Here is a 12,005-nt window from a genome sequence, read left to right on the forward strand (position 1 = left end):
CACAGGTGTATCTAACAGAGTCACAGGTGTATCTACAGAGTCACAGGTGTATCTACAGAGTCACAGGTGTATCTAACAGTCACAGGTGTATCTAACAGTCACAGGTGTATCTACAGAGTCACAGGTGTACCAACAGAGTCACAGGTGTACCAACAGAGTCACAGGTGTACCAACAGAGTCACAGGTGTACCAACAGAGTCACAGGTGTACCTAACAGTCACAGGTGTATCTAACAGTCACAGGTGTATCTAACAGAGTCACAGGTGTATCTAACAGAGTCACAGGTGTATCTAACAGAGTCACAGGTGTATCTAACAGAGTCACAGGTGTATCTAACAGAGTCACAGGTGTATCTAACAGAGTCACAGGTGTATCTACAGAGTCACAGGTGTATCTACAGAGTCACAGGTGTATCTACAGAGTCACAGGTGTATCTACAGAGTCACAGGTGTATCTACAGAGTCACAGGTGTACCTACAGAGTCACAGGTGTATCAACAGAGTCACAGGTGTATCAACAGAGTCACAGGTGTACCAACAGAGTCACAGGTGTACCAACAGAGTCACAGGTGTATCTAACAGAGTCACAGGTGTATCTACAGAGTCACAGGTGTATCTACAGAGTCACAGGTGTATCTACAGAGTCACAGGTGTATCTACAGAGTCACAGGTGTATCTAACAGTCACAGGTGTATCTAACAGTCACAGGTGTATCTAACAGTCACAGGTGTACCAACAGAGTCACAGGTGTACCAACAGAGTCACAGGTGTACCAACAGAGTCACAGGTGTACCAACAGAGTCACAGGTGTACCAACAGAGTCACAGGTGTACCAACAGAGTCACAGGTGTACCAACAGAGTCACAGGTGTACCTAACAGAGTCACAGGTGTATCTAACAGAGTCACAGGTGTATCTAACAGTCACAGGTGTATCTAACAGTCACAGGTGTATCTAACAGAGTCACAGGTGTATCTAACAGAGTCACAGGTGTATCTAACAGAGTCACAGGTGTATCTAACAGAGTCACAGGTGTATCTAACAGAGAAACAGGTGTATCTAACAGAGAAACAGGTGTATCTAACAGAGAAACAGGTGTATCTAACAGAGAAACAGGTGTATCAACAGAGAAACAGGTGTATCAACAGAGAAACAGGTGTATCAACAGAGAAACAGGTGTATCTAACAGAGTCACAGGTGTACCTTTCTTTTTGAGCGTTCTGATTTCTTGGACATATTCTTCATCTTCTTGTGCAGATGGAATAACACCTGAAGAGGAAAAGGAAACGCATCATCAACATAACAGTCTGAACACATTCAGTTCTCTATATACTTGGAATTCAATCGTGATAAACAGTATGCGGTTAAATGTATAAACGTTTCATTTTTATTTATTTATCTATTTATTTCACCTTTATTTAACCACGTAGACAAGTTCTCATTTATAACTGCGACCTGGCAAAGATAAAGCAAAAGGAGTGCGACACAAACGACAACACAGAGTTACACACGGAATAAACAACGCTCAACGTGCGTGGGCCCCAAAATGAGGTACCGTGTTAGATAAGGGAGGTAAAGGCAATAAATAGGACATAGTGGCCAAATAATGACAATTTAGCCATTTGGCATCATAACAGATACATTGCGAAGATGTGATAGAGGTCCTTCCTCGTGGACAGTCAGTTGGCCTTAATAACAGCACATACGTCCCTGTCTAATCTGTGGGAGAAAGGAAGCCCTTATCCCTCTCCTCTGGATGGAAGACCGTAGTTACCGTGACATACACGGTCTCGGGATGACATCGTCAACATTCCTCATGTACACATGGCCCATCAGTGCTCTGTGTCCCATCAGTGCTCTGTGTCCCATCAGTGCTCTGTGTCCCATCAGTGCTCTGTGTCCCATCAGTGCTCTGTGGCCCATCAGTGCTCTGTGGCCCATCAGTGCTCTGTGGCCCATCAGTGCTCTGTGGCCCATCAGTGGCCCATCAGTGCTCTGTGTCCCATCAGTACTCTGTGTCCCATCAGTGCTCTGCGGCCCATCAGTACTCTGTGTGTACATGGGTTATTGACACACAAGCACCAGCCCATCAGCTAGCTTAGTACCACTCCAGGAAGCCTCAACATTTAGCAAGACAGCACAATCTGGGACCAGGCTATAGGGGGTAAAAGCCCGTCTCAGAGGAACATGAAATGGGTCAGAAATGAAATACACAGAGTGGATTTGTCTGAAATGACATCTTATCAAACAGCTATTCTAGGTTGGAGGAGAAAAGCATGATGCTCAAGACTGTAGAGTGGGAGACTAATGTTCTCTGGAGTGATGAATCACGCTTCACCATCTGCCAGTCTCACGGACGAATCTGGGTTTGGCAGATGCCACCTGCACCAAAGCATACCAATTGTGAAGTGTGTTGGGGCTGTTTCTCATGGTTCGGACTAGGCCCCTTAGTTCCAGTGAAGGGAAATCTTAACGCTACAGCGTACAGTGACATTCTAGATGATTCTGTCCTTCCAACTTTGTGACAAGTTTGGATAAGGACCTTTTCTTGTTTTAGGATGACAATGCCCCCCCCCTCGTGCACAAAGTGAGTTCCATACAGAAATGGTTTGTTGAGATTGGTGTGGAAGAACATGACTGGTCTGCACAGAGCCCTGACCTCAACCCCATCAAACACCTTTGGGATGAATTGAAAGCCGACTGCCCCAATGCATAGTGCTAACTGTAAAGTTTGGTGGATGAGGAATAATGGTTCGGACTAGGCCCCTTATTTCCAGGAAATCTTAACGATACAGCGTCATTCTCGACGATTCTGTGCTTCTAACTTTGTGGCAACAGTTTGGGGAAGGCCCTTTCCTGTTTCAGCATGACAATGACCCCGTGCACAAAGTCGAGATCCATACAAAAACACTTTGTCAAAATTGGCGTCGAAGAAGTTGACTGGTCTGCAAAGAGCCCTGACCTCAACCCCATCGAACACCTCTTGGGATGAATTGGTGCGCCGACTGCACTTTCAATGTTTTACCCAAGGCCTGCATTCCAAATGGCACCCTATTCCCTACATAGTGCACTACTATAGACCAGAGCCCAATAGGCCTTTCTCATAGTAGTGCACTATAAAGGGAATAGTGTGTCATTTGGAACCGCAGAGAGAGGATATACAGAGGACAAATCCAATCTGATTTTATTCGCCACTTGCTTGGTAAACAACACGTGTAGAATAACAGTGGAATGCTGACTGGAGGGTCCTCTCCCAACAACGCAGAACTAAAGATGAAAAAATAAATGGAAACAGGGACATGAGGAAAATACACAGCGGAGCAAATACACAGCGGAGCAAATACACAGCGGAGCAAATACACAGCGGAGCAAATACACAGCGGAGCAAATACACAGCGGAGCAAATACACAGCGGAGCAAATACACAGCGGAGCAAATACACAGCGGAGCAAATACACAGCGGAGCAAATACACAGCGGAGCAAATACACAGCGGAGCAAATACACAGCGGAGCAAATACACAGCGGAGCAAATACACAGCGGAGCAAATACACAGCGGAGCAAATACACAGCGGAGCAAATACACAGCGGAACAAATACACAGTGGAATATATACTGTAACAGTTGTTGTCTTACTCTTCTGAGGAGGAAATATCAGACCAATATGTAGCGTGGTAAGTGTTCGTCATATTTATTCCACTGAACACAGAAAACAAAGGAACAAGCGAATAAACGAAACCAGAAACAGTCCTGTATGGTGAAAACACTGAAACGGAAAATAACCACCCACAACTAACAGTGGGAAAACAGGCTGCCTAAGTATGGTTCCCAATCAGAGACAACAACTACCCACAACTAACAGTGGGAAAACAGGCTGCCTAAGTATGGTTCCCAATCAGAGACAACAACTACCCACAACTAACAGTGGGAAAACAGGCTGCCTATGTATGGTTCCCAATCAGAGACAACAACTACCCACAACTAACAGTGGGAAAACAGGCTGCCTAAGTATGGTTCTCAATCAGAGACAACAACAACCCACAACTAACAGTGGGAAAACAGGCTGCCTAAGTATGGTTCTCAATCAGAGACAACAACAACCCACAACTAACAGTGGGAAAACAGGCTGCCTAAGTATGGTTCTCAATCAGAGACAACAACAACCCACAACTAACAGTGGGAAAACAGGCTGCCTAAGTATGGTTCTCAATCAGAGACAACAACAACCCACAACTAACAGTGGGAAAACAGGCTGCCTAAGTATGGTTCTCAATCAGAGACAACAACAACCCACAACTAACAGTGGGAAAACAGGCTGCCTAAGTATGGTTCTCAATCAGAGACAACAACAACCCACAACTAACAGTGGGAAAACAGGCTGCCTAAGTATGGTTCCCAATCAGAGACAACAACTACCCACAACTAACAGTGAGAAAACAGGCTGCCTAAGTATGGTTCTCAATCAGAGACAACGATTGACAGCTGCCTCTGATTGGGAACCATACCAGGTCAAACACAGAAATATAAACACAAGAACAAAACATAGAATACGCACCCCCAACTCACGCCCTGACCAACCTAGAATAGAAACATACATACAAAGGAAACTAAGGTCAGGACGTGACATATACACAGTGGAATAATCCATCAAACCAGAAAGAGGACATTTAGCAACACTAATGAGGACATGTCAGTGGAGAACATCTTGTACTGATATTTGACCACAGTCCCCTGAGCTATAAATATGTTCTATTTAAACCTTTACGAATTCAGGCTCAAACTATTACACTGGTATAGAAGTATAGAAGGCCTTGGAGAATAGAAGGCCTTGGAGAATAGAAGGCCTTGGAGAATAGAAGGCCTTGGAGAATAGAAGGCCTTGGAGAATAGAAGGCCTTGGAGAATAGAAGGCCTTGGAGAATAGAAGGCCTTGGAGAATAGAAGGCCTTGGAGAATAGAAGGCCTTGGAGAATAGACGGCCTTGGAGAATAGACGGCCTTGGAGAATAGACGGCCTTGGAGAATAGACGGCCTTGGAGAATAGACGGCCTTGGAGAATAGACGGCCTTGGAGAATAGACGGCCTTGGAGAATAGACGGCCTTGGAGAATAGAAGGCCTTGGAGAATAGACGGCCTTGGAGAATAGACGGCCTTGGAGAATAGACGGCCTTGGAGAATAGACGGCCTTGGAGAATAGACGGCCTTGGAGAATAGACGGCCTTGGAGAATAGACGGCCTTGGAGAATAGACGGCCTTGGAGAATAGACGGCCTTGGAGAATAGACGGCCTTGGAGAATAGACGGCCTTGGAGAATAGACGGCCTTGGGGTATAGAAGGCCTTGGGGTATAGAAGGCCTTGGGGTATAGAAGGCCTTGGGGTATAGAAGGCCTTGGGGTATAGAAGGCCTTGGGGTATAGAAGGCCTTGGGGTATAGAAGGCCTTGGGGTATAGAAGGCCTTGGAGAATAGACGGCCTTGGAGAATAGACGGCCTTGGAGAATAGACGGCCTTGGAGAATAGACGGCCTTGGAGAATAGACGGCCTTGGAGAATAGACGGCCTTGGAGAATAGACGGCCTTGGAGAATAGACGGCCTTGGGGTATAGAAGGCCTTGGGGTATAGAAGGCCTTGGGGTATAGAAGGCCTTGGGGTATAGAAGGCCTTGGAGAATAGACGGCCTTGGAGAATAGACGGCCTTGGAGAATAGAAGGCCTTGGAGAATAGACAGGTGTCAAGTATGGGGCCTTGGAGAATAGAAGGCCTTGGAGAATAGACGGCCTTGGAGAATAGACGGCCTTGGAGAATAGACGGCCTTGGAGAATAGACGGCCTTGGAGAATAGACGGCCTTGGAGAATAGACGGCCTTGGAGAATAGACGGCCTTGGAGAATAGACGGCCTTGGAGAATAGACGGCCTTGGAGAATAGAAGGCCTTGGAGAATAGACGGCCTTGGAGAATAGACGGCCTTGGAGAATAGACGGCCTTGGAGAATAGACGGCCTTGGAAAACTTCTATTTCCTAGCCATAAGACTGTTCAATGGCTAACAACTGCTTGTCCCCCTCACACCTACACTGCTGCTAAAATTGTTACTGATTAGATGTATTGTTTCCGATATACTGCTGTTGATTGAGAGCTGATTGTCATTACTATTAGTATCCATTCATCCTGATACTGGTCACTATTACTCCTGTTTACACGTACTGTACATATTACCATCAGTATTTATACACTGAGTGGACAAAGCATTAGGAGCACCTTTTTCCATGACCTAGACTGACCAGGTGATTGCAGGTGAACGCTATGATCCCTTATTGATGTCACCTGTTAAATGCAGGTAAATGAGGTGGTGTGTCCTAGTAGGAAGACCACTGTTATCACTGAGGAGGTGTGTCCTAGTAGGAAGACCACTGTTAACACTGAGGTGGTGTGTCCTATAGGAAGACCACTGTTAACACTGAGGGGGTGTGTCCTATAGGAAGACCACTGTTATCACTGAGGGGGTGTGTCCCAGTAGGAAGACCACTGTTAACACTGAGGTGGTGTGTCCTATAGGAAGACCACTGTTAACACTGAGGAGGTGTGTCCTATAGGAAGACCACTGTTAACACTGAGGGGGTGTGTCCCAGTAGGAAGACCACTGTTAACACTGAGGTGGTGTGTCCTATAGGAAGACCACTGTTAACACTGAGGTGGTGTTTCCTAGTAGGAAGACCACTGTTAACACTGAGGGGGTGTGTCCTATAGGAAGACCACTGTTAACACTGAGGGGGTGTGTCCTATAGGAAGACCACTGTTAACACTGAGGGGGTGTGTCCCAGTAGGAAGACCACTGTTAACACTGAGGAGGTGTGTCCTATAGGAAGACCACTGTTAACACTGAGGGGGTGTGTCCCAGTAGGAAGACCACTGTTAACACTGAGGTGGTGTGTCCCAGTAGGAAGACCACTGTTAACACTGAGGGGGTGTGTCCCAGTAGGAAGACCACTGAGGGGGTGTGTCCCAGTAGGAAGACCACTGTTAACACTGAGGTGGTGTGTCCTATAGGAAGACCACTGTTAACACTGAGGTGGTGTGTCCCAGTAGGAAGACCACTGTTAACACTGAGGTGGTGTGTCCTATAGGAAGACCACTGTTAACACTGAGGGGGTGTGTCCTATAGGAAGACCACTGTTAACACTGAGGGGGTGTGTCCTATAGGAAGACCACTGTTAACACTGAGGGGGTGTGTCCCAGTAGGAAGACCACTGTTAACACTGAGGAGGTGTGTCCTATAGGAAGACCACTGTTAACACTGAGGGGGTGTGTCCCAGTAGGAAGACCACTGTTAACACTGAGGGGGTGTGTCCCAGTAGGAAGATGACTGTTAACACTGAGGGGGTGTGTCCCAGTATGAAGACCACTGAGCTGGTGTGCCCTAGTTGGAAGACCACTGAGGTGGTGTGTCCTAAAGGAAGATCACTAAGGTGGTGTGTCTCAGTAGGAAGACCACTGTTAACACTGAGGTGGTGTGTCCCAGTAGGAAGACCACTGTTAACACTGAGGTGGTGTGTCCTATAGGAAGACCACTGTTAACACTGAGGTGGTGTGTCCTAGTAGGAAGACCACTGAGGTTGTGTGTCCTAAAGGAAGACCACTGTTATCACTGAGGTGGTGTAGTAGGAAGACCACTGTTAACACTGAGGGGGTGTGTCCTATAGGAAGACCACTGTTAACACTGAGGTGGTGTGTCCTAGTAGGAAGACCACTGTTAACACTGAGGTGGTGTGTCCCAGTAGGAAGACCACTGAGGGGGTGTGTCCCAGTAGGAAGACCACTGTTAACACTGAGGGGGTGTGTCCTATAGGAAGATCACTGTTAACACTGAGCTGGTGTGTCCCAGTAGGAAGACCACTGAGGGGGTGTGTCCCAGTAGGAAGACCACTGAGGGGGTGTGTCCTATAGGAAGACCACTGTTAACACTGAGGGGGTGTGTCCCAGTAGGAAGACCACTGTTAACACTGAGGGGGTGTGTCCTATAGGAAGACCACTGTTAACACTGAGGGGGTGTGTCCCGGTAGGAAGACCACTGTTAACACTGAGGGGGTGTGTCCCGGTAGGAAGACCACTGAGGGGGTGTGTCCCGGTAGGAAGACCACTGAGGGGGTGTGTCCCGGTAGGAAGACGACTCAGGGGGTGTGTCCCAGTAGGAAGACCACTGTTAACACTGAGGGGGTGTGTCCTATAGGAAGATCACTGTTAACACTGAGCTGGTGTGTCCCAGTAGGAAGACCACTGAGGGGGTGTGTCCCAGTAGGAAGACCACTGAGGGGGTGTGTCCTATAGGAAGACCACTGTTAACACTGAGGGGGTGTGTCCCAGTAGGAAGACCACTGTTAACACTGAGGGGGTGTGTCCTATAGGAAGACCACTGTTAACACTGAGGGGGTGTGTCCCGGTAGGAAGACCACTGTTAACACTGAGGGGGTGTGTCCCAGTAGGAAGACCACTGTTAACACTGAGGGGGTGTGTCCTATAGGAAGACCACTGTTAACACTGAGGGGGTGTGTCCCGGTAGGAAGACCACTGTTAACACTGAGGGGGTGTGTCCCGGTAGGAAGACCACTGAGGGGGTGTGTCCCGGTAGGAAGACCACTGAGGGGCTGTGTCCCGGTAGGAAGACCACTGAGGGGGTGTGTCCCAGTAGGAAGACCACTCAGGGGGTGTGTCCCAGTAGGAAGACCACTGTTAACACTGAGGGGGTGTGTCCTATAGGAAGATCACTGTTAACACTGAGCTGGTGTGTCCCAGTAGGAAGACCACTGAGGGGGTGTGTCCCAGTAGGAAGACCACTGAGGGGGTGTGTCCTATAGGAAGACCACTGTTAACACTGAGGGGTGTGTCCCAGTAGGAAGACCACTGTTAACACTGAGGGGGTGTGTCCTATAGGAAGACCACTGTTAACACTGAGGGGGTGTGTCCCGGTAGGAAGACCACTGAGGGGGTGTGTCCCGGTAGGAAGACCACTGAGGGGGTGTGTCCCGGTAGGAAGACCACTGAGGGGGTGTGTCCCGGTAGGAAGACCACTGAGGGGGTGTGTCCCAGTAGGAAGACCACTCAGGGGGTGTGTCCCAGTAGGAAGACCACTGTTAACACTGAGGGGGTGTGTCCTATAGGAAGATCACTGTTAACACTGAGCTGGTGTGTCCCAGTAGGAAGACCACTGAGGGGGTGTGTCCCAGTAGGAAGACCACTGAGGGGGTGTGTCCTATAGGAAGACCACTGTTAACACTGAGGGGGTGTGTCCTATAGGAAGACCACTGTTAACACTGAGGGGGTGTGTCCCGGTAGGAAGACCACTGAGGGGGTGTGTCCCGGTAGGAAGACCACTGAGGGGGTGTGTCCCGGTAGGAAGACCACTGTTAACACTGAGGTGGTGTGTCCCGGTAGGAAGACCACTGTTAACACTGAGGGGGTGTGTCCCAGTAGGAAGACCACTCAGGGGGTGTGTCCCAGTAGGAAGACCACTGAGGGGGTGTGTCCTATAGGAAGACCACTGTTAACACTGAGGGGGTGTGTCCCGGTAGGAAGACCACTGTTAACACTGAGGGGGTGTGTCCCGGTAGGAAGACCACTGTTACCACTGAGGGGGTGTGTCCCGGTAGGAAGACCACTGTTACCACTGAGGGGGTGTGTCCCGGTAGGAAGACCACTGAGGGGGTGTGTCCCGGTAGGAAGACCACTGAGGGGGTGTGTCCCGGTAGGAAGACCACTGAGGGGGTGTGTCCCGGTAGGAAGACCACTGAGGGGGTGTGTCCCGGTAGGAAGACCACTGAGGGGGTGTGTCCCGGTAGGAAGACCACTGAGGGGGTGTGTCCCGGTAGGAAGACCACTGAGGGGGTGTGTCCCGGTAGGAAGACCACTGAGGGGGTGTGTCCCGGTAGGAAGACCACTGAGGGGGTGTGTCCCGGTAGGAAGACCACTGAGGGGGTGTGTCCCGGTAGGAAGACCACTGAGGGGGTGTGTCCCAGTAGGAAGACCACTGAGGGGGTGTGTCCCAGTAGGAAGACCACTGAGGGGGTGTGTCCCAGTAGGAAGACCACTGAGGGGGTGTGTCCCAGTAGGAAGACCACTGAGGGGGTGTGTCCCAGTAGGAAGACCACTTTGTGCAGCTCACCCTGCACTATCAAGTCTACATCTGATAAGCTTCCCAGTACAGCAGTAAAAACAATCAAGCAAGACAGAAAAGTGCTAAAAATAGCCAATATTAACATACTGAGAAACAAGGTCCATGAATTCATTAACTTGCTTGTAAACAGATGACATTCATATCTCTGAAACTCGCTTAGATAATAGCTGTTACGGATCCCTTTTTGGCCCGACAGTCTAGGGGGGGGAGGGGGGGGAATGGTAATGAGACCCGTAACATAACTCATGCAAATTATAATAGTGACAAAGCAAAAGTGTGAACGAAATAACCAGGACAACTGAAATCTACCGTCAAACTCAAGGTTTATTTGAAAACACACGGTAATGGGGGGGGGGGAAAGGGGCTGAGCTAGACCGAAGGAAAGAAACAATAAGTATTAAAAAAAAACCTAAGCTAGACTAGCCTACTTTAACAGCAGCTAACTAACCAAAAATACAGTGGGTGGTCCACCCAGTTCTAACTAGTGTATTTAACAAAGTTGACCTACGGGTAGTGTATGCCCATGGGCGACTTGTCTTGGTTCCCCCTTTTCCCACCAGCAAACAAACACAAACGCCATAACCAAAAACAATACTCACAGGTGAGGACAAAGTGCTCTGGAGGTGCTCAAACAAAAGAGAGGTTAAGACACAACGAGAGAGTGAAACACAGAGACCTACAGACATGGCATTTACAGAGAGATTGAGCTCTAGAGCAAACAACTGATGGGGTTTTTAAAGGGAAAGGAACTGTGATAGGGTAGGACAACAGGAGGAGGCGTGTCTTCTGATTGATGATTGGATTGGTGACTGATTGGGGAGTGATGATTTTCACCTGTGTGGGGAGAAGGAGAGAAAAGAACACAGGATACACACACAGGATACTGGTATCCGTAACAATAGCTTTGATGATACAGTGGAAGCAATACATGGTTATAACATCTACAGAAGAGACAGAAACGCCCCGTCGGCGGTGTTGCGGACTATATAAAGAACCAGCTTCCTGTAAACCTTAGAGAGGATCTCATGTTAAATACTGTTGAAGTAATATGGCTACAGGTTCATCTGCCTCACCTAAAGCCCATTCTGGTGGGAAGCTGCTATAGACCACCAAGTGTTAACAGTCACTATCTGGATAATGTTAAATACTGTTGAAGTGATCTGGCTACAGGTTCATCTGCCTCAACTAAAGCCCATTCTGGTGGGAAGCTGCTATAGACCACCAAGTGTTAACAGTCACTATCTGGATAATGTTAAATACTGTTGAAGTGATAATGGCTACAGGTTCATCTGCCTCACCTAAAGCCCATTCTGGTGGGAAGCTGCTATAGACCACCAAGTGTTAACAGTCACTATCTGGATAATGTTAAATACTGTTGAAGTAATAATGGCTACAGGTTCATCTGCCTCAACTAAAGCCCATTCTGGTGGGAAGCTGCTATAGACCACCAAGTGTTAACAGTCAGTATCTGGATAATGTTAAATACTGTTGAAGTGATAATGGCTACAGGTTCATCTGCCTCAACTAAAGACCATTCTGGTGGGAAGCTGCTATAGACCACCAAGTGTTAACAGTCACTATCTGGATAATGTTAAATACTGTTGTAGTAATATGGCTACAGGTTCATCTGCCTCAACTAAAGACCATTCTGGTGGGAAGCTGCTATAGACCACCAAGTGTTAACAGTCACTATCTGGATAATGTTAAATACTGTTGAAGTGATAATGGCTACAGGTTCATCTGCCTCACCTAAAGCCCATTCTGGTGGGAAGCTGCTATAGACCACCAAGTGTTAACAGTCAGTATCTGGATAATGTTAAATACTGTTGAAGTGATAATGGC

The 12,005-nt window shown here is 48.0% G+C and overlaps 1 protein-coding gene across 1 annotated transcript in view; it reads right to left on the bottom strand.

Annotated features, from left to right (window-relative positions):
- Positions 1-12,005, bottom strand: part of galr1b (galanin receptor 1b) — a 68,497-nt gene that overhangs the window by 26,986 nt on the left and 29,506 nt on the right. The window contains exon 2 of the mRNA XM_064965161.1: positions 1,202-1,267. Within this exon, the coding sequence (XP_064821233.1) occupies positions 1,202-1,267 (66 nt within the window). The remainder of the gene's footprint in view (positions 1-1,201; positions 1,268-12,005) is intronic.

This window comes from Oncorhynchus masou, unplaced genomic scaffold (assembly GCF_036934945.1).
Source record: "Oncorhynchus masou masou isolate Uvic2021 unplaced genomic scaffold, UVic_Omas_1.1 unplaced_scaffold_675, whole genome shotgun sequence".
Lineage (NCBI taxonomy): Eukaryota > Metazoa > Chordata > Actinopteri > Salmoniformes > Salmonidae > Oncorhynchus > Oncorhynchus masou.